A 27,987-nucleotide genomic window follows, 5' to 3' on the forward strand; every position below is an offset into this window, starting at 1 on the left:
TGGCTAATAACTGGGGGCTTCAACTTGTACCCATGGATAGAGTAGAAGTGTTTGGTGAAGTGGTTATCCAGCCGACATTTGGTCGCACAGATGTTGAGACCACACAGAGTGTTCCTAATGCAGGTGATGCATGTGGAATTGATGATCAGATCTATTCCCTCCCATCATCACTTAGAACCATAGAATTATAGAACACTACAGTACAGAAACAGGCCCTTCGGTCCTGCTAGTCTGTGCCAAACTATTATTCTGATAGACTCACAGAAATGCTGGAGGGACTCAGCGGGTGTTACTGTGTCCATAGGAGGCAAAGATACATAAATAACATTTTGGGCCTGAACCTTGTTCAAGCTAAGAGTAAACTATTATTCTGCCTCGTCTGCACCTGGTCAATATTCCTCCATAACCCTCCCGTCCATGTCCCTGTCCAAATATTTTTGAGCTCGCATTCACCACTTGAACTGATAACTTGTTCCCTACTCCCACCACTCCATGTGTGAAGAGGTTCTCCCAAAGAATCCTTAGCATGCCCGCTTGCTTCTTATCTCACCTAAAAAGCCTGCTTACTTTTACTCTATACCCACCATAATTTTGTATACTTTGATCAAATCTCCCCTCAATCTTCTGCACTCTTTAAACAGAGGTCCAAGCTCCATCACTAACTTCTTTTCAGCTTTTTTTTCTTCTACCCTCCCCCCCTGGATCTAGCTATGATCTTTACTATTAGGCTGACCTCCTTCCCCTGCCCCTTCCTCTCTCCTCTCCTCCTAACCCCCAGATTTTATTCAGAGACCTGCCTGATTTTGCTTTTATCTGATGAAGGGCTCAGGCCTTTAAATGTTGGTTACCCTTTACTTCCCTGTGTGACCTGCTGAGTTTGTCCATCACCTATGTATATTGCACTCAACCCCAGCATCTGCAGACTTTCTTGTTTAACCAATCAGGTGTTCTTGTGTTGGATAGTGTAGCATGCTCGAAGGGCTGAATGTCCTGCTCTTCTTGTCTATGTTTATTTGACTCAAGACTGGGATGAGTAGGGAGCTTGCAAGCCCAGGACATATCCACACACAGATGCCCAACATTTACCCAAGCCTTACCTGCATCCTTGGCTTTCTTGGACCACTCTGAGATGCTGTCCTGGGAGCGTCCGTCAGTGAACACGACACCCACCCTCGGGTAGTTCTCTGCCTCTGGCCTGGCTCCACCTGTGGTAGTGAAGGTGTTCTCCACCATGTGTTTGAGAGCAAGGCCAGTCATGGTGCCTTTTTCCATGTACTGCACCCTGTTGACGGCTGACTTCAATGCTGCTATGGTGGTCTGCTTCCCCAGGGGGATCTCTGTCCGAACACTGCTGGAGTACTGCACCAATCCCACCTGGGTCCCTTGGGTGGAGATGTCCAGGGCGTCCACAATGTTGTTGACGAACTTCTTCACCAGCTCAAAGTTCTCAGGACGCACGCTTTTGGATCCGTCAATGACGAAGACCAGGTCAATGTTGGCACGGCTACATTCTGTGGTAAAATAAGCAAAGGTGAAGGAAATGGTGGTGGAGAGGATGAGGAGAGTAGTGAGGGGAGTTGAGGGGTTATTTGTAGGGGGGTGGGGAGTGCTTAGAAAGGTGTGGGGAGGGGTGATAGTGGGATGGGTAGGAGTGATAGTGGGATGGGGAAGGTGTGGCAGTCCAGTTTGCACAGGGGTAGGGGAGAGAGAGGGTTGGTAGGATTAGGAAGAGGTGAGGGAGTGGTGGTGGAATAGGAAGGGATGGTGGTGGGGTTTGGACAAAGGGTGGGGAGAGATCATGAACTGATAGAGTTAAGGATAAGAATGGGGGTGCTGTGGATTGGACAGGTGTGGGGGAGGCTGGTATAGGAGGGGGAGAGAATCAAAGAGGGATCATGGGGTCTGAAAAGGGATGGTAAAGAGGCTTGGAAGTGGGTGGGGAGAGGGAGGCAGCTAAATGGATGATACTATGAACCATATTGACTAAAATGCACATAAACATTTCCCTCTTGAATATTCACATTGTCATTTTCTCCCCTTTTCCCCCTCCCTTCCCTCCCTCCTTCCCACCCCCTCCCCTCCCCACACACTCAACGTTCAACATATATGATACTATAAACCCATTAAACAATGTCATCACACAATGAAAATAAACAAGAAAATTGTGTCATCTACTTTTATACACTGGGTCAGTTCATTTCGTCTTCTTCTCCTTCTGTCATTTTAGGCGGTGGAGGTCTGCGGTAGGACTTCTCTGTTGTTTTCCATGTACGGTTCCCAAAATTGTTCGAATACTGTGATGTTATTTCTTAAATTATGTTATTTTTTCCAATGGAATACATTTATTCATTTCTATGTACCATTGCTGAACTCTCAGGCTCTCTTCTGATTTCCAGGTTGACATAATACACTTTTTTGCTACAGCTAAGGCTATCATAATAAATCTTTTTTGTGCTCCATCCAAACTGAGGTCAAGTTCTTTACTTTTTATATTACTTAGAAGAAAGATCTCTGGATTTTTTGGTATGTTGCTTTTTGTGATTTTATTTAATAACTGATTTAGATCTTCCCAAAACTTTTCCACTTTCTCACATTCCCAAATTGCATGTATTGTTGTTCCCATTTCCTTCTTACAACGAAAACATCTGTCTGATACTGTTGGGTCCCATTTATTTAACTTTTGGGGCGTGGTGTATAGCCTGTGTAACCAATTATATTGTATCATGCGTAACCTCGTGTTTATTGTATTTTTCATAGTTCTGGAGCATAATTCACATGTTTCATTCTTTATCTTTATGTTTTGATCTTGTTCCCACTTTTGTTTGGGGTTACAGCTTATTTCCTTGTTTTCTTTCTCTTGCAGTTTGATGTACAAGTTTGTTATAAATCTTTTAATTATCATTGTGTCTGTAATCACATATTCAAAACTGCTTCCTTCTGGTAACCTCAGACTGCTTCCCAATTTGACCTTCAAGTAGGTTTTCAGTTGGTGATATGCAAACATTGTATCATGTGTTATACAATATTTGTACTTCATTTGTTCAAAAGATAATTTTATTTCCCGTAAAACAATTTTGATCCCTTTTCTCTCCCATTCTCTAAAGAAAAGGTTATCTATTGTGAAGGGGATTAGTTGATTTTGCGTCAATATTAATTTTGGTAGTTGATAATTTGTTTTTTTCCTTTCTACGAGAATCTTCTTCCAAATATTGAGCAGATGGTGCAGTACTGGTGAATTCCCACGTTGCACCAGCTTTTCATCCCACTTATATAGTATAAGTTCAGGTACTTTCTCCCCTATTTTATCTAGCTCTAATCTGGTCCAATCTGGTTTTTCCCTTGTTTGATAAAAATCTGATAGGTATCTTAATTGTGCTGCTCTATAATAATTCTTAAAGTTTGGTAGCTGTAAGCCCCCTTGTTTGTACCATTCTGTTAATTTATCTAGCGCTATCCTCGGTTTCCCCCCTTTCCATAAGAATTTCCTTATTATTTTCTTTAGCTCCTTGAAGAATTTCTCTGTTAGTTGAATTGGTAATGATTGAAATAGGTATTGTATCCTTGGGAAGATAGTCATTTTAATGCAATTTATCCTTCCTATCAGTGTTAATGGTAAATCTTTCCAGTGTTCTAAGTCATCTTGTAATTTCTTCATCAATGGCTGATAATTTAATTTGTATAGATGGCCTAGATTATTATCTAGTTGAATACCTAGGTTTCAGATTGCTTGTGTTTGCCATTTAAATGGTGATTCTTTCTTAAACTTTGTGAAATCCACATTATTCATTGGCATCATTTCACTTTTATTTGCGTTGATCTTGTACCCCGATACTTCTCCATATTCTTTCAATTTCTTATGTAATTCTTTTATTGATAATTCTGGTTCTGTTAAGTATATTATGATGTCATCTGCAAATAAACTGATTTTATATTCCTTCTCTTTTATTTTTATACCTCTTATTTTATTTTCTGTTCTTATCAGTTCTGCCAATGGTTCTATAGCTAACACGAACAGTGAGGAAGATAGTAGACATCCCTGCCTAGTTGACCTGCTTAATTTAAATTGGTTTGATACATATCCATTTACTGTCACCTTCGCCAATGGTCCCTTATATAATGCTTTAATCCAATTAATATATTTCTCTGGTAGGTTGAACCTCTGTAGTACTTTAAATAAATAAATCCATTCTACTCTGTCAAGGGCTTTCTCTGCATCTAAGGGAACCGCCACTGTTGGCGTCTTGTTTCCTTGTACTGCATGGATTAAGTTAATGAACTTACAGATATTGTCCATTGCTCATCTTTTCTTAATAAATCCAGTTTGATCTAGTTTTACTATTTTTGGTACACAGTCGCCCAATCTGTTTTCTAATAGTTTAGCTATTATCTTATAATCTGTGTTGAGTAGAGATATTGGTCTATGCGATGCTGGTGTTAGTGAATCTTTCCCCGTCTTTGGTATTACTGTAATTATTGCTGTTTCACATGAATCTGGCATGTTTTGTGTTTCTTCAATCTGGTTCATTACTTCCAGGAGAGGAGGAATTAATAAGTCTTTAAATGTTTTATAGAATTCTATTGGGAGTCTGTCCTCTCCCGGTGATTTATTGTTCGGTAGTTTTTTTAATATATCCTGTATTTCCTCTATTTCAAATGATTTTATTAATTTGTTTTGCTCCTCTTCTTGCAATTTCGGTAGTTCAATTTTAGCTAGAAACTCATCTATTTTGTCTTCTTTCCCTTCATTTTCAGTTCGATATAATTGCTTGTAGAATTCCTTGAAGTTTTTATTGATCTCCATTGGGCTATATGTAATTTGTTTGTCCATTTTCCTTGATGCCAATACTGTTCTTTTAGTTTGTTCTGTTTTAAGCTGCCAAGCTAGTATTTTGTGCATTTTTTCTCTTAGCTCATAATACTTCTGTTTTGTCTTCATTATGTTCTACTCCACCTCGTATGTTTGTAGTGTTTTGCATTTTATTTTTTTGTCTGCCAATTCTCTTCTTTTTGTTGTATCTTCCCTTGTTGCTAATTCTTTTTCTGTACTTGCTATTTCCCTTTCCAGCTGTTCTATTTCCCGATTGTAGTCCCTCTTCATCTTAGTTACATAACTTATTATCTGTCCTCTGATAAATGCTTTCATTGCATCCCATAGTATAAATTTATCTTTCACTGATTCCGTATATATTTCAAAGTACATTTTCATTTGTCGCTCAATGAATTCTCTAAAATCCTTTCTTTTAAGTAGCATGGAGTTTGATCTCCATCTATTCGTTCTCGGTGGGATGTCCTCCAGCTCTATTGCTAATAACAGGGGTGAGTGATCTGATAACAGTCTAGCTTTATATTCTGTTTTCCTAACTCTCCTTTGGATGTGGGCTGACAACAGGTACAGGTCTATCCTTGAGTATGTTTTATGTCTACCCAAATAATATGAGTATTCCTTCTCCTTTGGGTGTTGTCTCCTCCATATATCCAAAAGTTGCATTTCCTGCACCGATTTAACCATATATTTGGTTACTTTGTTCTTTCTGCTAGTCTATTTTTCCAGTTTTACCCATCTTTGAGTTCAAATTAAGGTTAAAGTCTCCTCCTATCAGTATATTCCCCTGCATATCTGCAATCTTCAAAAAGATATCTTGCATAAATTTTTGATCCTCTTCATTAGGAGTATATACATTGAGCAAATTTCAAAATTGTGAATATATCTGACACTTTACATACCTCCCTGCTAGATCTATGATTTCCTCCTCTATTTTGATTGGTACATTTTTATTGATTAATATAGCTACTCCTCTGGCTTTTGAATTATATGATGTTGTCGTTACGTGCCCTACCCAGTCTCTCCTTAATTTCTTGTGTTCCACTTCAGTTAGATGTGTTTCCTGCACGAATGCTATATCAATTTTTTGTTTCTTCAGTAAATTTAACAGCCTCTTCCTTTTGATTTAGTTATGTATTCCATTAATATTTATAGTCATATAGTTCAACATGGCTATTTCATACTTTTCATTTCCGCTTCCTCATCACCACCTTTCCCCCATATCCGTTTCTGTTTTCTTTCTTTGAATCCACTGTAAGACAACACTTCTAAAACATAAAATATTTCCACTATTCCCACATCTAAAATTCCCTTAAACCCAAATATCCCCCCCCCTTCTCTGAGTTGCCCCTTGTCCCTTGACGGGCAACCACAACTCCCCTCTCCATTTGGATTGTGAACCCGCTCGCAAGCATCAACTGATTTCGCAGTGACTGTTATTCTCTCCCACCCAACCCCCTCCAGAAAAGACTTTTATCTTCACATATAAGAAAGCTCACCCTCTTAATTCCCCCTTACTTCCTTTCTTCCACTCCTTAGTTCTTACTTATACATTATTTTTCCTCTTTATATTAAGTTTGTCATCATTCTTGTTCTTGTTACATCGCTTCATCTCTCTTTCTGTTTTGCAGTCGTTCTGCAAATTTTCCTGCTTTCTACAGATCCGAGAATAGTTTGCTTTGCTGCCCCGGGATAACTATTTTAAGAACCGCTAGATATCGTAACATAAATTTATAGCGTTTCTTCCATAGGATCGATTTTGCTGCATTAAACTCCTTCCTCTTCTTCAGGAGCTCAAAACTTATGTCTGGGTAGAAAAAATCTTTTTGACCTTTGTATTCCAGTGGTTTTTTGACTTCTCTCATTTTTTTCATTGCCTTCTCCAATATATTTTCTCTTGTCGTATATCTCAGGAATTTTACTAAAATGGATCTTGGTTTTTGTTGTGGCTGTGGTTTCGGGGCTAATGTTCTGTGTGCCCTTTCTATTTCCATTCCTTCCTGCATTTCTGGCATTCCCAGGACCTTGAGGATCCATTCTTTTATAAATTCTTTCATATCTTTGCCTTCTTCATCTTCCTTAAGCCCACTATCTTTATATTGTTTCTCCTATTATAGTTTTCCATTATATCCATCTTCTGAGCTAACAACTCCTGTGTTTCTTTAACTTTTTAAATCATTTTCTTATTAAGTTGTCCACTTCCATTTCTAGGGCTGTTTCTCGTTCTTCCACCTTGTCTACTCTTTTTCCTATTTCTGTTATGACCAGCTCTAATTTACTCAATTTTTCTTCTGTACTTTTCATTCTTCTTTTTATTTCACTAAATTCTCATGTCAGCCATTCTTTTAATGCTTCCATATAGTCTTGAATTTTTAAAAAAATCTATATACTGTCCATTCCCTTTATCTTCTATTCCACTGTGCAGAACTTGATGTTCTCCTTCTTCTTCTTCTGTGTCTGCTCTAGGGTTTGTGTCTTCTAATTCTCTCCTTGTATCTGTGACTTTTCTGACTTTCTTGTTGGGCTGTTTGTCTCAGTTTGTTGGGTATTTTTTTTTATGGTGTCTTGATGTTGGTCCTCTTCTTCTGGGCTGGTTATCTGTTTTGTCTCTGATTTCCTTTTTTCAATCTCATCCCTCCTGTTCCCATTATTTTCTGTATCTTCCCACTGGGAGCCCTGTTGTCGGATCTTTCTCAGCTGTTCGTGCTGTGGAGTTCCACTCCACAGATGGTCCCCCCTCCCGTCAGTGTTGTCTTTGTCGTGCGTATCCGCGCATGCGCGGTTGTGCACCTCTGTTTGGCTCCATGAGCCATCTTTGCAGTCCTGCGTTCGGTGGGTCGCGACCCTGCGGGGTTTCCACTGACCTCAGGGAGTGGGCTCCTCTTTCCACGGCGGGTCCCTGCTTCTTTGTACAGGTAAGGCCTTCACCTTTCTCTCCTGGCATCTTTTGTTCTTCTTTTCTTCCCGTTGTTTTTGGCTTTTCTTTCTTTGGTGCCATTTCCTCCACACCTTTATTTTTTATTTGTTGTGATTTATGTGTCTGGGGCTTTGCTTTTTCTTCACTTTTTTCCTTCTTTTCTGGAGAGGGCTGGTATTCTCCTACCGGCCACTACTCCATCATGTGACTCCCCTCAGGAAAGTCTCATCTTGATATGAGATCTCATGTGGCAATGAGGATTTTATCACAGGAAGCACATTAATTTGTGACTCAAAGCATTCCAAACACTTGAACACAAAGACAATTACCCTTTTAAAGGTTATGAGAGGATGTATGCCAATGAACATGACATTTAAGTTTACAATCGAAACCAGGTCTCCAACATAAGCTGCTGGGAGTTATAGTCACAAGTATGGACCATATAGTTAAAGTTCATTGCCTTTGGAACAGTTAACTGGGGTGTAAAATGATGAAAGGCCAAGACAAGCTAAGAAGAAGGAAGCATTTCATTCACCTAAGAGGTCAGTAGCTTGGGTTTAACATCAGTTAAGTCGGTTGAAGAATTATAGAGTAGATTTGGCACGAGGTAATTCAGAGGGTGGAAGCAGAAACCTTTATAATGTAAAATAAAACCTAGAATGAGCCTCTGGAGTTGTGGCCAGCAGGACTACTGAATAGAGAGCTGGGGGAATTAACCCAAGGTTCATTGTTAACTGGCATGCATACAATTAGGAAGATGCCCTCCTGCACCAATCACTTCCAGCACTCAAATGCCAGCAGTAACAGAGATGGGCTGAATGGCCTTCCATGGGATTTCACCTGCCACCATTACCATACCAGCAGACCCATTGTGCAGGAAGGCACTGGGGAAGAGCATTTGGAATAAAACTCACTGTTGCAGGTCTTCCCATCCTCGTTGAGTTGTCTTCCTGGGGGACAGATGCAGAAATACGATCCAGGCGTGCTGACACACTTAAATTCACAGCCATGTTCTACAGTTTTACACAGGTTGACAGCTGCAAGGCAAAACTCTGGTCAGCTATAAATCATTATTGACACGTCAAAACGGTGCCTGGACCCTTCTGTTAACAGACAGGCGTTTTGTTTTATTGCCAAAGATGCAAATAATGACAGATGCTGGAATATTAAGCAAATGATTAGCAACTTGAGGGACTCAGCAGGTCAGGTAGTATACGTGGAGAGAAATGGACAGACAACATTCTGGGTTCAGGTAAGAGGTAGAAACAGATCATCCAGTATTGGGAACTATGGCTGAAGGACCAGTGCACATGGTGGGCTGCTGGATACTTGAGGCGAGGAACCCTCTGAAGCTGTGGACTGCTGGATACTGCTGTGGGGAGACCCGTGTCGGGCTGTGGACTGCTGGAGACTTGCTTGAACTGGCTGGAGGAGTACTAGGTATCGGAACCGGGATGTGAGGAAGTGGTGAGGGAACTGAAGGGTTCCTGACCATGTCGGAGGTTTGAGTCTGGAGCTCGGGTTGCCAATGGTTTGGACTGGACTGTGTGTGGCCGCAAGGGCTGCAGAAGCGTTGGAGGCAAATCTACGGACACTTGGTGACTGTGGGAGGGGACTCTCTTTTGCTTTTCTCTCTCTGACTGAAAAAAACTAAGAGGCGCTTAGACAATTCATGCCGGTGGTGAATCTGTCTGCCTTGCAGCAGGCAAAAAGAAATTTCATGTAATATGACACTGATTTATTACGATGATAATAAATTGAATATTGACTATTTGAGGATTAGGTGGGAGAGAGAAAGTTTTTATTTACATTCTCTTCAAAGGTTTTAAATTACTAGGTTGAAAAATATTGGAAATGGTTTGAGTATATTCATCTAATTTATTATAATTGGGAGTTTGCTCAGGAACTATTTGGGTTATCAGATTCAAAGTAGGGTGCAAAGAACAGAGGAGCTTCTCATGGATGGAAAGGCATTTCTCATTGATTCCAATGGCTTTAGAAGGGAACTGGAAAGGCACTTGAGGGAAAATTATTTTCCAGATTATGGGGAAAAGCAGGGGTGTGGGATTGGAGAGATTGTTTGATGGAACATAGGTAATCACAGCCCAGTACAGGCCCTTTGGCCCACAATGTTGCATCATCCTATATAAACCTACAACAAAACCTTCCCTTCCTCTATTTTTCTTGCATCCATGTGCTCATCTAAAAGTTTTTAAAATGTCCCTATTGTACCAGCCTCCACCATCACACCCAGCAATGCATTCCAGGCATCCACTACTCTGTGTAAAAAAATAAATAAATTTTCCTCCCCTCACCTTGCACAGATGTCCTCTGGTGATTGCTACTCTCTTCCCAGGATAAATCTTGTAGACCTCTATTTGGATCATTGCAAAGAGGAAAAGCAACAGCTCTGTTAACCTTGCCTCACAAGACACATTCTCCAATCCAGGCAACATCCTGGTATATCTCCTCTGCACCCTCTCCGTAGCCTCCACATCCTTCCTGTAATGAGGCAATTAGAACTGAACACTATATTCCAAGTGCGGCCTAATCAGAGTTTAATAGAGGTACAATATTACCTCATGAGTAAGATGCTGTAAGGAGCTGGGGTGAGATTAATGGGTATAATGATACAATTAGTCTGAGGTGATGTGGTAACATGTGTCCTGCTCGGCAGCAGGAAGAGGGAATGCGATGTTTAGACACAGGAGTCACATGGTAAAGCTCCAGCAATTTGTCAACCAGGCGATACAAGGATCTCGCCATTAAGCCTCTTTTGATTCTGACCTCTGATGCTGTCTGGGTGGAGTTTGCAGGTTCTTCCTGACCTCCAGGTGCTCTGGAGTCAACCCAAAGGTCTGAGGGCTGGGAGGTAATTGGCTGCAGTAAATTGCCCTTAGAGTGCTGTTGAATGGTACAATTTGGGTGGAAGTTGATAGGATTGTGGGACAGATTGTGGGACATTGTAGGGCATAGCACTGAAATGGGCCATTCAGCCCAACCAGTCCATGCTGGAGTCCATGCTCTCTTTGAACCTCAAATGGTTTTTCTCTTCTAATTCTATCAGCATTTATTTATTTCTCCCACATTTGCTGGTTTAACCTCTCCTTAAACATATCTAAATTACTCCCCGTGGAAACAAGGTCCACACTCTCAACCAAAACACAATATCACAAGTTTAGCTGTTACTGCTTGATAAATACTTGATCGCCAACATTGTGTTATTTCTACAGTATCACAATTCTTCCATTTTTCCCCAAGAGTGCACCAATGTCAGAGTATTCCTTTGACATGGTTTCAGTTCCAATAGTGTCAATAGCCAGACAACTTAGAAAGGCCAATGCCTTCCTGGAGAAGCTTATTTTTACACAGTGCATGCTTGCCTCCCAGAATGCCCTGCCAGAAAGGACGCAGACTTAATAGAACTTCAGCAGGGAATCAAATAAATAATTGATGTGTTCATTAATTGCTTTTGCAACATTTTCTTGCTTCTGAATAAGTATGCAAGAAATAGGAGCCATTTGGCCCCTTGACTCTGCTTTAATATTCAAGTCAATCATCTGATTGTACAAGTACAATCGGACGAAACAACGTTCTCTGGTCCTTGGTGCAAAACATGCAGAAATGCAACCAGACACAACACACATACAAACAAAACAAATGCAGAAAAAGTATTTATATATGCAAATAAATAAATAAAATTGCTTCATGAATATGAGATTCTCGGATCGTTATTGTGAACAGTTCCTTTGGCCGTTCAGCATTCTCATTGCTCTCGTGGTGCTGGCTCTAATACTCCTGTCTCTCTATCCTGATGGGAGCAGCTAAAAGATGCTGCGTGTAGGGTGAAATGGGTCCTTAATGATTTTGAGCACCCTCTTCAGTCAACAATTCCCATAGATCACGTTGATTTGGGGGGGTGGAAAGGGAGACTCCAGTGATGTTCTGCCACACTTATGGTCTAGTGGATTGATCTCCAATCCATTTCTCTGCACCAACCGTACCACACTGTGATGCAGCCAGCCAGGATTCTCTCAATAGAGCTCCTCTAGAAGGATGACATAATATTGGCTGGTAGCCTTGTTTGCTTCAGTTTGTCGGGAAGTGCAGTTGCTATTGTGCCTTCCTGACAAGTGAGGAGATGTGTATCTGCAATAGGTCACTCATTAAATGAACTCTAAGGAAATTGATGCTCTCTACTCTCTCCTCTACAGAGTTGTTGATGTGTAGTGGAAGGTGGTCATTCCCAGTCCTCCTGAAGTCCACGATCATCTCCTTCATCTTGCTCACATTGAGACTCAGGTTGTTATTCTCACACCACATCACGATATTTTCCACCACTTCTCTGTAGTGCAACTCATCATTGTTGCTGATGAGGCCGACTACTGTTGTGTCTCAGGATCTTGCAAACTTACAGAAGGGAAACAGGCCCTTTAGCCCTTCAAGTCCATGTCAACTCATGCTAATCCCGTTTTATTCTCCCCACATTCCCATCAACCTCCTGCTAGGTCCCAACACTCACCTATGCTCTAAGGGCAGGTTACAGTGGTCAGTAACCTACCAACCAGAGCCAAAGAGGTAAGGGGTTAGTGAGTTAATTGGTCACCTGCATGTATTTGGGCGGCACAGGCTCATGGGCAGAAATGGCCTGTTACAATGCTGTCTCTCTAAATTAAAAAAATCTGCAGATCTTTGGGGTAGAAGCAGAGCACCTGCGGGGAAATCCACAAGGTGACAGGATGAACATGTAAACTCAGTACTGACAGTACCAGAGGTTGGCATGGCATTTAGCGCAATGCCTTTACAATGCCAGTGATTGGGATCGGACAGGGGTTCAAATCACGCACTGTAAAGAGTTTGTACATTCTCCCCGTGTCTGCGTGGGTTTTCTCCGAGGGGGTCCGGTTTCCTCCCACCATTTAAAAATACTAGGTTAATGGGATATAAATTGGGCAGTACGGACTCGTGGTTTGAAATGGCCTTTTACTGTGCTGTATGTCTAAATTTAAGAAATGAATAAAAGTTAAGGAAACATATAACATTATGAAATGGGTAGACAAGATACAGGCAGGAAAGTTGTTTCACTGGGAGGGGAGATTAGAACGAGGGGGCATAACGTCAAGATTCGGGGGAGTAGATTTAAGATGCAGATGAGAGGGAATTTTCCCAGAGAGGAATGAATCTGTGGAATTCTCTGCTGATTGAAGCAGTAGAGGCTACCTCATTAAATATATTTCAGACACAGTTTGATAATTTTGCATAGTCAGGGAATTAATCATCAAGGAGAACAGAGAGGTAAGTGGAGGTGAGTCCATGCCATATCAGTCATGAGCTTATTGAATGGCCGACCAGGCTCGTTGAGTCAGACGGCCAACTTGTTTCTTACGTTCTTATGACCCCAGTTATAGAGTCCTCAATCAGGGATGCATTCCTTTCACATCAAGCCCTCGTAAGAAATTTGTATTTTTCAATGATATCACCTGTCTTTCTTTTTTTCTTCTCATGAGTATGCCTCCCATTGGTAACAGATGATACCCTTGCACGGTTTACCTGCACTTTATCTTTGTAACACTACACACCACACTCTTTGACTCCACACCACACCCTGAACTTCTGTTTTATTGTTGCACTACCTCCTATATGTGCTGGATAACTCACAAGACAAAGCTTTACACTGTATCTTGGTACATAGGACAAAAAAAAATTCAATTAATTTCTATTCAAACTTTTTCAAATCTATTCAAGGCCTATGTGACAGACCTTGGAAGCAATCTGGTGAATCTACATAGTCTTTCTTCTGCAAAATGCATAACTTTTTTTTTTGCTCAGGACACCTAAATTATATTCAGTTCTCCAGCTACCTTGCTAAGGACTGAAATAATGGTACTAAGACATTGTACTCAAATCCCTTTGCAATAAAGGCCAACATGCTATATGTCTTCCTATTTTTTTTCCCCCAAAAGAATTGGGGTTCAGTCTCAGACCAGGGGTGAGAGGACAGAATGCCAGATGGGGATGAGTTATTGAGGGATGTAGCAGATTCAGAGGCACTGATGTTTGGAACCAATGCCTCTGTTCTTCTTGACAGAGCAGGGCAGTTTACTCATTGTTCTGGCTCCACTAACCTCCTCACACATCCTGGTCTCTGGATCTGCCTGCTCACAAAATGCCAGTCTCGTTTCCTATATTACCAGCCATTCACGATGTTTATCAAAGCTTTCTTTCTGTTGATTGAAACTGTCATGTACATTTATAGAAAGATGCAGAAAAGGTGGGATTAAGAGAATAAATAGCTAGTATGTACATTATGGGCCAAATGCCCCCCCCCCACTAATCTCATAGAATACTAACATTCCATGATATAGAATCCTGTGTTATGTTTCTGATTGAACCTCTGAGGTTCTGTGTTCAAGTGCCAATCCAGTGTCATTTGCCCTCAGTCTGGGTTGACACTACAGTGTATGGGTATGAGAGTTTATTGTCATGCACAGAAGTACAATGTGTATTCTTATTTGTTGCAGCCATACAATGTTGGTGCTGAGGTGATGCTCTCTTTGGGATGAGATGTTAAACAGCCTCGAGTGCCCCCTCCCTTGTATTATTTTGAAGGGGGATTTTCCAGTAGCCCAGACAACATTTTGAGAAGCCCTCTATATTTCCTACAAAATGGCGGCGATGCCGGAGCTGCTGTACTGATGCCACTGCTGAGGTGCACACCCATGAGCGGGAAGCGGAGACACAGAGCTGCTCTGAAGTGTTCAACTACCCGTTTCTAATGCCTGGGGCTCTCTACAGGTTTGAAACGACCTGTTAAAGGAATTGACAACGTTTGTAAGTAAAATTCTGCATCCCCGGAGTTTACGACCAAGATGGCGGTGCCTATGCTCGACAGCAGCCACGAGAGGTTGCAGATCCCAGTGAGCAATGGTCCAACGCGGGGGCAGCAGGAACGGGAAGAAGACCCCCTCCCCCCCATTGGGAAGGAGCCAACTGGTGAAGGTGACCACGGCAGCCAACTAGTGAGTGGGTCAATAGCTGAGGACCCCCACAGGTTGCGGGCGACTTGCGGTCGGTGGACCCACACAGACTGCGGGCTGCTAGAGACTGGCTCATGGGAACCAGGTATCAGAGCTGGGATTCGAGAGGACGCTGAGAGCAAGAAGAGCTCCCGAAGGTGGGCTGCTGAGGAATTGAACAAAAGCCTGTGCAGCTATAGAGGCAGCGGGAGCGGTGAAGGTGAATCCACGGGCACTCAGTGACTCTGAAGCAATTCTTTTCTGCTTCTCTTTCTCTCTCACTGTAAGGGGTAACACTAATGACAACTGCTTTACGGCAGGCAGAGAGCAATTTTGTGTAATATTACATGCTCTGCAGTATTTCATGACAACAAAGGAATTTTGAATCTATAGCTACAAAATTCCTGCATAATTACCCTCAAGATATGTACCATATATAGACCCCATAGGCAAAAAAATTGAGCTTTAAATTAATCAGAGTTAAAGTTCAGAACGATGTATTTAAAGGCAGAGAATGCCTAAAGTTTGGAATTCTCAAACATAGCGCCACGGAAAGGTTTGTTCCCACTTACCTTTACAGGTTTTACCATCACTCTGCAGTTCAAACCCATCCCGGCACGTGCAATAGTACCCGTTGAGGACGTTGACACAGTTGTGCTGACAGCTGTGATTCCTAAAGGAACAGTAATTCACCACTGCAAAAAGAAAGGTTGGATAGGTTAGCCTTGTATCCACTGCAGTTCAGCATAAGTAGCTGAGACATGCAAAACCCGAAGGGGAGCTGAACAGGGTGGATGTGCAAACATGAGAGACCACAGACGCTGGAATGTGGAGCAATAGATAAGGTGCTGGATGAACTCAGCAGGTCAGGCAGCATCTGTGGAGGGAAATGGCGGAAATCACCAGATTAGTTAGGATGGGAATAATACAGCTTCAGTCAGTGAGCATGGATTGGACTGCGAGGTGCCACTCAGCGTTCATCTCTTGCCAGGGCTGAGACCCTGAGTGAATGGTTGCCTGCAGAAACAGGGATGGCTCTCTCTTCAGGAACTGTACCAGCTGCAGAATGTGGGAGGTGGGTGAAAGCTGCAGTGATCAATGGATTAGCTTGTGAGAGTGCAGGCGCCACCTTAGAGTGGTGTGCTGGGGTTCTAATTCCAGTTTCTTGCCTGCCAGGTTCAAGCTGTGGATCGGCACAGGCAGTATTCCTCCCCTCACAGATAAACTCCCGTGAGGGGGCATCACTGGCAGGGACACTATTTAATTCCCATCCCTGTTCACATCGGATCTGAGCAGCTGCAAAGGTCAACCTTTTGATATGGACCACACCAAGGGCAGACCGGATAAGACTCGTTTGCTGATTTCCTTCCTTGGAGCCCTTTTTAATCTCTATGACAATCTCTTTCTCACCATTACTGATATTAGGTTTTAATTCAAACTTTTTGTAATTGGTTAATTGAATTTAAATGGGATTTGAACCCTTCCCTCTGGATCATCAGGTATATTATTCAACTGAACCAAAATTCCAATAATCCGGCACATCTGATGGTGTTGGACTAGCAGATTTTCTAGACTACTGGATGTTAATTATCCAAACACACTTTCACCTATGCAATAATATTATAAATGTTTCAGTGAACTCACTGGGATTATGGAGAGCGGAAAATATACAAGCTCTCCAATCCTGGATCTGGTTGTAAAACTCACTCCCATCCCCCATCCCCGATATTCCAGATCCTGTGTGGTTCCAGTTGCACAGTTATCCCACCCTCTGTTTACCAACTTCAGCTGTACCCCAGACTCCTGTGGCACACCCTACCTGCGCTCTGGATCCCCTCCACTCACACTTCTGACCAATGATTGAGCCAGTTGCTGGGTCATCAGGAATTTCAAACAACCATATTCCGGATTATCCGAGTCTTAGTATGCCCTGACACTCATAATAGCGTCAGTTGCATGATCCAATGACGTCCAATTCTTCCTAAGGACATCTGACCTGTTTATGGTGGCTTAGATCAATTACAACAGCTCAAGCATTGAAGAGAAGGATCCAAAAATGGGTCTGTGCCGTGTGCGGTGTCCCTTTGGAGGGGAAATCTGAGTGTACCCCTGCTAATGATGTCCCATTGGTGGCAACAGAGAGCCTGAACGTCTACGTGACAACGTGGAGAAAACAGAAGAATGGAAAGTAATGTTCACTGGGAGGGAACCAATGTGAAGAGAGTCGAAGGAGTTCATATATAGTACTGAAACAGGCTAGATAGACTGAATGGCCTACTTACATGCTCAAAAAGGTCCGGATACCTGGGTCCCAGGTCATGTCAAAGGATTGGCCCTGTACTTACTGCTGCAGGTCTTCTTGTCCCGGTTGAGGGTGTAGCCAGGTCGACAGCGGCAGTGGAATGAGCCGGGGGTACTCACGCAGATGTGCTCACAGCCGTGGTCCCCTCTGTTGCAGAGGTTGAGTGCTGGAAAGAAAGAGCATCATCTAACTTTACATTGCTTCACAGCCAGGAAGAGAGGAAAGGCAACATGTTCAACTCCCCCGAGATTGGGGAATGCTACGCAGAGATGAAAGGGCCACTAAACAATGAACTTGAACATTGATTTTTATTTCAATTTTTAGGTAACCCCCCCCATCTAGTTCCATTGTTTCCATCTCTTGTTTAATTTCCCTATTTTCCACACCTCTCCCCTTGGTGTCTCCCTCTACCCACCTCCCTCCCATGTTCTGGCTAGCCCTAGCACCACTTAGCCCCTCCCCAGCTCCCCTGCCCTTATTTGTTTCCTCCTTGTTGAGGACCCCTACCATCCCTCCTTGTTGAGGACCCCTACCATCCCTCACACAGCATCAGAAGAGAGCTTACAGGAGTATCAGAGCCAGTACCACCAGGCTGAGGAACAGCTTCTTCCCGCAGGCAGTGAGAATGTTGAACGAGCAAAGGAACTACCTGAGATTCTCACATGGACTAAACAATATCTATTTATTTATATATATATATATATATATATATATATATATATTTGTCCTGCATATGTATTGTTTGCCTGAATGTGTGTTAAGTCTAGTTATGTGTCTGCATGCTTTGCGCAGAGGACTGGAGAACGCTGTTTCATCAGGTTGCTTTTGTGCAATTGGAATGACAATAAACTTGAACTTGAAACTTGACTTGATTTACTCGATATCACCTGTTTCTACTTTAGTCTCAATAAAGGGCCGCAATCTGAAATGTTGGCTGACCATTTCTCTCACGGACGCTGCCTGATCCTGAGACTTCCACCTTCTCATTGCTTGCTCAAGATTCCAGCATCTGCTTCTCTGCCTTGTACAATAATGAAGGGGTTCAGCCACCACTAATTATGACAGGTGGCACAGTTAGGGTAGAGGCTAGAGCAACTCTGTACTGTGCCGGTGACCCGGGTTGGAATCCGGAGCTGTCTGTAAGGAGTTTATATGTTCTCCCTGTGACCTGAGTGGGTTTTCTCCAGCAGTTCTTACCACTCTCCAAAAAAAAGTAAGTTCATTGGGTGTAATTGGGCATCAATGGTTTCAATGGCCAGAATTACCTTTTACTATGTTGAAAAAAAATTATTAATTTACATTTAATTTTAAGTGTGTCATTTCCCTGAAGAGGATAATAGAAAAATTATTCTGATTGGCCCACCATGAATCTGTTTTGTAATGCTGTCCTTCTATGCTCTATTATCAATTGCTACCACTACTGAAACCTTCATCTTTTTCTTTGCTAGCTGCAGACAGAACAGACTCAATGGGCTGAATAGCCTATTTCTGCTCCTGTGCCTTCTGGTCTTGCAGTCTAACTCTTCCAGTGTTGTCCTGACTGGCCAACAGCCAAACCAAATCAAACCCTCATCCAACCCACTACAGCTTATTGGCCTGGCGATCTATAGTTTGTAGTTTGGTGAGACTTAGATTCAAAGATTCCCACTTTAGCTGTCAAAACTCTCTGTGGTCTCGCCCCTCCCTATCTCCCGTTCTACAGCCCTTTGAGATCTCTGTGGACCTTATGATTTGGTCTTTTGTTTACTCTTGGTTTTAATCATCTAATTGTCATCAGCCTGCAGCTCTAGAATTTCCTCCAAAACCTTTCCATCTTCTTTGTCTCTTCCTACAAGAGTCGGATTAAAGCTTAATAAAAGAGTTTTAGTGGCTGTGTTAGTTTCTCCTGATTTGGTTTCAGAGTGCAGAAACAAGCCCTTCTCTGACATTAAACACCCACTTACATTCCTGATAACATTCCTGTCAAGTGGATTGGCTTTGATTTACTATTCTAAGGATCCTGTGTGAGTACTGCTCATTGGAGTGTTCACTATATTCGGGCCATGAGCAAAGGTCCCAGTGCAGTACAAAGGAAGTGGTAAACTCTCAGAGGTGGTGCCTTCAAGATGAGGCATTAACCCAAGCCTCTCCTATCCTCTCAGAGTCAAACAGAGTGGAAACAGGGCTCTTTGTCTCAACTTGCCCACGCTGGCCACTTCTACTCTAGCCCATTGTCCTCTAAACCCATCATATCCATGTATCCATCCAAATGTTTCTTCAACTGCAATAGTACCTGCCTCAACTACATCCTCTAGCAGCCCATTCCATACACCTACAACCCTCTGTGAAGAAAATAGTTACCCCTGATGTACTTATTACAGTAAAGTTCCTGTTACCAGCAGCTTCAAGCAACCAGCAAAAAAAAGGAAAATAAATAGTTAAAAAATATTTGTTTAAAATTGGCGCATCTCACCATTAGTTCGCCAATCATGCAATACGCAATCTTAAGCAACCAGAAAATACACTTATCTGGCATCACCATAGGTGCCAGATACTGGGGTTTCCTCTTCACATTAAAACCTCTGGTTATCGATTCCTTGTCTCTGGGCAAAAGAATTTTGTACACTCAAAGAACAGAAACTCTCAGGAGAGTGAGGTAAAGATTCAGTAGTGTGATGTTTTGAACACGGTGAAGGGATGGAACCATTACAGGTGATTCAGGTGATCTCTCGGCATAGGGCGTGGCTGTGGAACAGAATATATGAAGTTGACAATCAACCCATTCCACCAATGGGAGTGTTAATGATTCATATGTCCTCTGCACAGATGGTCACCTAGGCAGTGGGGAGCATTAATAAATGGTAAACAGTGGCACTCCCGATGCAGGCTTTCTGACCTTAACACCTTTCCAAAGAATTTCCAATGGGCATGACAGAGATTGAGGCAGGGAGTGGGAGGAAGGAGGGAATACTCACGAGAGCAGGTCTTCCTGTCCTGGTTGAGAGTGTAGCCAGGTCGACAGCGGCAGTGGAATGAGCCAGGAGTGCTCACGCAGATGTGCTCACATCCATGGTCTCCCAGGTCACACAGGTTAACAGCTGGAAGGGAAGGGTGTCGACAGATGAACATGACAAGAACAAAGATCACAATAACTTGTGACCAATTGTTTTGGCGTGATGTAGTCTACATCAGCCATTCTCAAACTTTGTTAGGCTTTGGCCCCTTATGGACTCTGCTCAAGTTTACGGGCCCCCTTCCCTGTGAAGCAGTCAAGTTCTCTCTCCTACCGACTCTATAAAGAGCGTGAATGTTTTACGATTTCAGTCAGTGGATCCCCATAAATGCCATAGCCCTCGGTGGCAGGGGGGGGTGGGGAGGGGGTTATGAATGTATATGGCCCTGGTTGAGAATGGCTGATCTACAGACTTCCATCTCAATACGATCATCAATATTGACTAGCGAAAAAATACTAGAGGACTATGAATGTACAAATAGACAGTGGATAGGTCTCATGGATTAGAGGGTTAGGGTTCAACCTTCAATTCAAGATTACATCATCGTAGAACAAAAACAAAGGCAGGTCTCAACCATCTGGCCCCCATACCCGTTTTTCCTCCATCCCCCTTTTAATAAGATCCTGTATCTCAGTTTATATTCTAAATTAGTCGCCATCCTATTTGCTTTTAGTAAGAATATTCCTTTTCATAATGATTGAATGTGCAGAATTAATTTTTTTTTAAATTTAGACATACAGCACTGGCCCTACGAGTCTGTGTCACTCAAATTACACCCCATTAATCTGCACCCCAATACATTTTTGAATGGTGGGAGGAAACTGGAGCCTTCAGAGAAAACCCACACAGACACAGGGAGAATGTACAAACTCCTTAAAGATAGTACTGGATTTGACCTTAAGAATTTTCATATATCTGTTCCTATGTTCCATATCGATCCAATTGATGTAACTACCTCTCTCACCTGTAATATCAAACACAAGTCCTGAAAGAGTTAAAAGAAAACATCTGTTGGACAACATTCACTGGGAGCATTGCTTAAGCAGGGTATGAAGTATTATCGATGATCCCTACCATCGAGATCTTTTACCCACTACATCAGGAAGGAGGTACAGTGTAGTGTAGAGTCCTAGTAACGCTTCTGACCACTACGTTGCAACTTAGGTTAGATTCAAGATGGATGCCTCCACATGGTTGTGAGTGAGTTCTATACCATAATAAAGTATAGTTGTTTAAAAAAAAGTTTCTTTATTACAATAAAAGAAACATCACATACAGGAGCATCAAAAACCAGGACTGCCAGGGTGGGAAACACCTTCATCCCACAGGTTGCAAGATTGATGAACAGTATCGCAACGCTATTACAGCGCCAGCAAACAAGTTTCCAATATGGAGTTTTTACATTCTTCCTGTGACCACGTGGTTTCCTCCGGGTGCTATGGCTTCCTTCATCCCTTCAAAAATGTACAGGGGTTGTAGGTTAATTGAGGTATTTGGTTGGCCCAGGCGGGCCTGTTACCATGCCGTATGCCTACATTTAAAATTATTCTGTAACCTTAGGGCTCTTACAAAGTAACAAGTAAATTATTGCAAAATTCTTACATATTTTTTACTTTATATTATATCTTTATGCATATATTATCTGTTGTGTATTGTGTATGCATGTGTGTGCACCATGTTCCAGAGAAACACTGTTACATCTGGTGTTGTATATGTACAGTCAAATGATAATAAACTTGTACTTGATGTAGACCAGTGGTTTTCAAACTTTTTCTTTCCATTCACATTCCACCTTAAGTAATCCTTTACTAATCACAGAGCCTTGATGTCATAGAGATTACTTGAGGTGGAAAGAAAAAGTTTGAAAACCACTGATGTAGACAATGACATGGAGACATGAACATGGGGATCTGAGATGTCCAACCATCTTGAACTCTTTTGTAATTCAAAAGAGTTTACACAGAACACCTAAGTAATAAATTACTTTCATAACATTCTTAAGGCTAACACACAACCTGATTAACCCTTGCTTTACCACAACTGATTTAAAAAATTTGGAACAAATGAGACAAAACATGCAAATATAATCATGTGTAAAGGATAATTCTGTGCAGCCTTATCAATGAGATATGTAGGAATACTTACTGCTGCATGTCCTCTTGTCCTGGTTCAGTCTGAATCCCTCACGACAACTGCATTTATAGGATCCCGGGGAGCTTATACAAATCTGCTCACAGTCGTGATCTCCGTGCGAGCAAAGATCAATGGCTATGAGGACACACACCCACAGGTTAGAGAAATACAGGAGTCTCCAACAATTTTCTTTACATCATTTATTCATCCTGTTCCCCATTTGCAAAAGTAATCATTTGCTCTGTCTGGGGGGAGAGTATCGTCAGGCCAAGGACCTCCCAGTGGCCAGCCACTTTGAAGGGGGATCACTTTGTTAAGCACCTTTGCTCGGATCACTGCAGCAACAAGGACCTCCCAGCAGTCAGCCACACATCCCATTGCCATGTCCGCCCATGGCCTTATGTACTGCCAGGTGGTGGGCACCCACAATTTGGAGGAACGACACCTTATATTACGTCTGAGCAATCTCCAACCAGATGGGATCAATATCGACTCCTCCAATTCCTGGTATTTCCCCCTCCTGCCCTATCGTTCAACCTATCCTTGGCTTTTCCTCATCCCCCTGACTCCTTTCCTTTCCTTTTCCCTGCTATCGCCCACACTGGGGTAGCATAGTTAGTGTAGCAGTTAGCACAACGCTATTACAGTGCCAGTGATCTGTGTTCAAATCTGGTGATGTATGTAAAGAGTTTGTACGTTCTCCCCATGTCTGCATGGGTTTCCTCTAGGAACTCGTTTCCTCCCACCCTTCAAAAACCTACAGGAATTGTAGGTTAAATGTAATATTTGGCCAGCACGAGCTTATATGCTGGAAAGGCCTGTTAGCATGCTGTATCTCTAAATTTAAAATTATAATTTAAATTTACACCTTCCTTCTCTAGCTCCCCAACTCCCTTCCCCTCCACCTGTTACAAAACAGCTTTCTCAGCCCTTTGCCCTCTTTACCATCACCTCTAGCTTTCCTTTCTTCTCTCTCCCACTGGAATTCACCTATCAAATGTATACCTCTGTAGAGCACGTCGAAAGAACCAAAGACTTGTTGATCCAAACCAAGGCTTTTATTAACTAAAGACTGGAGCATATCACAAGTAGGTCGACCAGTCCAGAATGACCTGGTCTGGCTAGGACCAATCCTTTAAGACCTGCCAGTAGGTGTGGCTACACTACAATCTGTACATATACACATTGGTGATAGAATCTGTACTATCACAACCTCCTTCCCCTACCCTACCCCCCCCCCCCCACTACCTTTTTAATTTGGGCATTTGCTGAATCAGCATTCTTGATGAAGGGCTCAGGACTGAACAGTCAACTGCCTCTTCCTTTCTATGGATGCTGCCTGACCTGCTGAGTTCCTCCACCACTTGGGTTTATTACTCAGATGCAATGAGGCCAGATGAAACTTTTGGCCCAGGATGATGGGCATTTTATATAAACCTTGCAGGCCACCCCTTTTTCCTGGTCCTCGTCCAATTTTCCTGGTTACCTTCCTATCGGTGTTCAGGCAGAGGCCTTGGTTCAGGGTTGGACTTTGGCTTCAAGGTACAAAACGTCACTGTGCCAATATTACTGGGGCACGATCCATAGATTTTACATGCTGCTATGGAATGTGATTTACTGTGATGAAAGGAACAGAGGGAAATCCTCTCTCCTCATTTTATTGCAGGGGGAATGAGTTGAAAGAAGCTCAATAACCTGGTAACCAAACCACCAGTAATTAACCCTGAAGGAACAAGAGTTTGCAACTTGATGCAACCATTGGGATACTATTGTTCCTTTAATGCTTTCATGGCTTGCAGATGAAATGTTAAACCTGGTAGAGGATGACAAGGGGAAAAATGGGTAGAATGATTAGTGTAGCGGTTAGTTGTTAGCAACTGGGGTTCGAATCCAGCACTGACTATAAGGAGTTTGTATGTTCTCCCCATGCCTGTTTGGGTTTTCCCTGGGTGCTTCGGATTCCTTCCAACTTCTGAAATAAAGATTAATCTGGGCGTTATTGGGCGGCACGGGTTTAAATGGCCGGAATCGGCTTCTATGATGCTGTAAATATAATTTAAAAAAGAAAAGATTTTGTTCTCTCGGTGTCCTTCAATCAGCCTCACTGAAACAAATCACTTACTCATTATATTAGGGAGATTGCAATTGGCAGTCCTACTTCATAACAGAGGCTATAAATCAAGCCCATGTGTGAGAAATATTTTGGAACATTCTGAAAGATTTGTGAGAAAGGGTCTTCAAATGCAGATCTTCTTGCAAAAATATTTTGAACATACATAGAGAGTAGATGAGTGATGTCATTATAAACAGTCTAAAACTTTGTTACATTGGCTGAACAAAACAACCCATAATTTAATCTATGTTGAAATCAAAACAGAAAATGCAAGGAACACTAAGCAGCATCTGTGGAGAGAGAACAAGGTATAGCGTTTGATGTCAAAGATCATTGCTCAGAATTGGGGAAGTGAAAAAGCTTTCTTTCATTTTGTAGTTCTGATTAAGTGACTTCAGTCTGAACATCAACTCTTTCCATGGAGGCTGCCAGAACTGTTGAGCATTTCCAGCATTTTCTGATCTTAGTTCAGATTTATGTAATCTGCAGTTTTTATAACATTTTCATCCAGGTTGTCCACTATTTGTTCCTTAACATAACCAAACACCTGATAACCACGGTACATGTAACACCCCCAGCTGTACCTGTACACGTCTTCTTGTCTTGGTTCAACACGTAACCCTCACGGCAAACACAGTGGAATGATCCAGGGCTGGAGACGCAGATGTGTTGACAACCATGTCTCCCATTGGCACACAAATCTTGAGCTGGAAAGTTAGAGACGCATCCAATTTAGTCACACACTTTGTTCAGGGATAAGAGCAAGGTTAGTGAAGGAAACAAGTGTGATTTTTAACACTGGTTGGATACAATGTGTGGCGATATGTAATTACCTTACTAGGTCACCAGGTGTCATCCCAGTGACCTTGTATATAAAGCAGTCCAGAGCTTCATCTAGCCTTCCAGGTTCATCTTGCAGAGAGACAAGACCTCTTAGTGTACATATTAGTTTATTAAAGCTGTCTAATACTCGCACTGCTGGTGTGGTTATTGTCAGTACACAATGGAGCTCTGCATTATATTTCTAGCGCAAGCTATAACAGGGCATGTACATTAGATAACTGGGATAAAATTAAAGCAGAAAACATTGGAAATTCACAAGTCAGGTGGCATCTGTGGGAAGGGAGTTGAAGCCAGAGACGCAGCTGTGGTCTTGTGCTTTGGTCAACACCTTATCAAAGGCAAGTAAGGAAAGGCCACATATCCATAAGACAGGAGCAGCAATAGGCTATTCATCTCATCAAGTCTGCCCCACCATTCAATCATGAGTTTATCCATTTTCCCACTCCGCCTGTCTGCCCGGCCTTCTCCCCGTAACCTTTGATGCTCTGGCTAATCAAGAACCTATCAATCTCTGCCTTAAATATATCCAATGACCTGACCTGCACAACCACCTGTCACAACAAATACCACAGATTTACCACCTTCTGGCTGAAATATTCCTCTGTATCTCTGTTCTAAGCAGACGCCCTTCAATCCTGAAGCTGTGCCCTGTTGTCCAAGGCTCCCACCATGAGAAGCAACATTTTTACATCCACTCTGTCCATGGCTTTCAACATTCTAAATGTTTCAGTGAGAATCCCCCCTCATTCTCCTAAATTCCAATGAGCACAGGCCAAGAGCCGTCATTTTGCAGCTCGCTCCTCATAATGATAACTTTCATTCCTGGAATCATTCTTGTGAAAGAGAGACCACAGAGGGTAAAAGAGACACACTTCCTTCCAATGGAGTGTGTCTGAGTGATCACAGCATTTCTTGCTTTTATTTGAGATTCCCAACATTTGAGGTTTTTTATTTTGGTTTGCAATATATAAATGGGAACAGTTTTGGTGAAAGCTCATTGGCACGGAACATCAGTTCCACTCCTTCAGATTTCCATACAGGCAGAATTTTTCTTTAGGGTTTTAAACAGAGGTGGCACACAGACCAGCTAATGTCAAGATCAGAATAATAACCACCTATTACTTCTACATTAAGTGTAGTTACTGCACTACCTGTTGTACTTAAGTGTGGTTTGACTTGCCTCGATAGCATGAGAAACAAAGCTTTTCACCGTATCTTGGTCCACGTGACAATAAACAATTCATTTCACTTCAATTCAATGTCCCATATGTGCTGGCGTATAAGATGGTTCTGAACTTCAAAAATATTACCCCAAAATCAGGGGCCAAGTACAAAATCCGAACCTTAACAGCGAAATCTTGGCACTCTCCCGCAGGGTCCATCCACCCAGTTTGACTGCTGTTGACTGGAGCCGACGATAGTTTATTTTAAAATATGCTCATAAAATTTAAACCTTTACCAGGTAATTTGCTTTTAAAATAGTGTGAATTAGTTTATTAAATCTGCCTAGCACCATCACTCTACTGGTCAGCAGTAAGTGCCAAACTTGGGATAGTCTTAAACAGCGAGTATAGTTCAAAATCTGCATTATAGGTGGAAATTCAGGGGTCGTCTTTTACACGAGTCATCTTATTCGCTGGCATATACAGCGTATTTGGAGTAAAACTCAGTCTAAAACCATGCCATTTTCTGGTTAAGATAAAGTTAAATGTCTATACAGTGGTGAGGATGTGTTATACACAGGAATATTGGAGTGTGGGAGGTTGGTTTGTGGTGTCTTCAAGGAGAGAAGAAACAGTGTAACATATCGCACACATTGGCAAGTGTGTATCATGTAAAGGGAGAAATGGATGACCTAGATTCTAGAGGATAATAAATAAAATGAGAACTAAACAGGAAAGTCAAGATTTTTGAGCATTTTGCTTTTCAACTACTTATTTTATTTGAGCACCTACCACACAATTTATCCTGGAACGTCTTGGCAAACTGTTCGATCAGGTCAAAGGTCTCAACCAAGAAGACGTGTTCTTCTAGGGGCAGAGAGGCCATGGCTCTGAGGGAACTCATCTCTGCCCTCTGCACTCCCACTGCGTAGATCTCGATACCTGCATCTCGAGCCCGTGCTGCCACTCCAGTGACCCTGTCCTGGGGTCTCCCATCTGTTACAATGATAGCAACCCTTGGGATCTTCATCGACAGAGGGCGGGCGCCTTCCTGCTCCGAGAAGGCGACATTCATGGCGTACTGGATGGCCAAGCCGGTCATGGTGCCTTGGGCCAGCGGGATAACCTCTTTGATACTTTTGATCATGTCAGCTTTCTTCTGGAATGTTTTGAAGGAGAAAACATTCTGAATCTGGCTGGAGTACTGAATCAATGCGACTCTGCTGGCGTCAGGACCTACTGTCAGGAAGTTGATCATGTCAATCACAAAATTCCTCATCAACTCAAACTCAAAGGGACGAACACTCCTGGAACTATCAATGATGAACAACAGATCAATGGGGCCAGTTGTGCACCTTCTATCTGCAAAGAAAGACAAGGCATGTTATAGTTCAACACCATCCAGGACAAGGCAGCTGCTTGATTGGGACCCCATCAATCATCCTAAATTAGTGATTCTCAACCTTTTATTCCCACTCACATGCCAGTAATCACTTACTAACCACAGAGCACCTATGGCATAGGGGACAACACCTTAAGATTCAGGATACATTGTAGTAGATTTAGGACAGTGACGAGGAGGAACTGCTTTTCCCAGAGGGTGGTGAATCTGTGAAATTCGCTGCCCATTGAAGCAGTGGAGGGGACCTCAGTAAATATATTTAAGACAAGGTTGAATAAATTTT

The 27,987-nt window shown here is 42.4% G+C and overlaps 2 protein-coding genes across 5 annotated transcripts in view; one reads left to right on the plus strand and one right to left on the minus strand.

Moving 5' to 3' along the window:
* rbpjl (recombination signal binding protein for immunoglobulin kappa J region-like) overlaps positions 1-27,987 on the plus strand; it is a 139,295-nt gene that overhangs the window by 48,190 nt on the left and 63,118 nt on the right. The window lies entirely within an intron of this gene.
* The window catches only part of matn4 (matrilin 4), a 35,769-nt gene that overhangs the window by 6,532 nt on the left and 1,250 nt on the right, over positions 1-27,987 (minus strand). Inside the window, exons 2-8 of the mRNA XM_069884378.1 lie at positions 27,095-27,664; positions 24,881-25,003; positions 22,196-22,318; positions 20,012-20,134; positions 15,328-15,450; positions 8,654-8,776; positions 1,098-1,511 (exon numbers count right to left, since the gene is read on the minus strand). Of these exons, the coding sequence (XP_069740479.1) occupies positions 1,098-1,511; positions 8,654-8,776; positions 15,328-15,450; positions 20,012-20,134; positions 22,196-22,318; positions 24,881-25,003; positions 27,095-27,664 (1,599 nt within the window). The remainder of the gene's footprint in view (positions 1-1,097; positions 1,512-8,653; positions 8,777-15,327; positions 15,451-20,011; positions 20,135-22,195; positions 22,319-24,880; positions 25,004-27,094; positions 27,665-27,987) is intronic.

This window comes from Narcine bancroftii, chromosome 6 (genome assembly GCF_036971445.1).
Source record: "Narcine bancroftii isolate sNarBan1 chromosome 6, sNarBan1.hap1, whole genome shotgun sequence".
Taxonomy (NCBI): Eukaryota; Metazoa; Chordata; class Chondrichthyes; order Torpediniformes; family Narcinidae; genus Narcine; species Narcine bancroftii.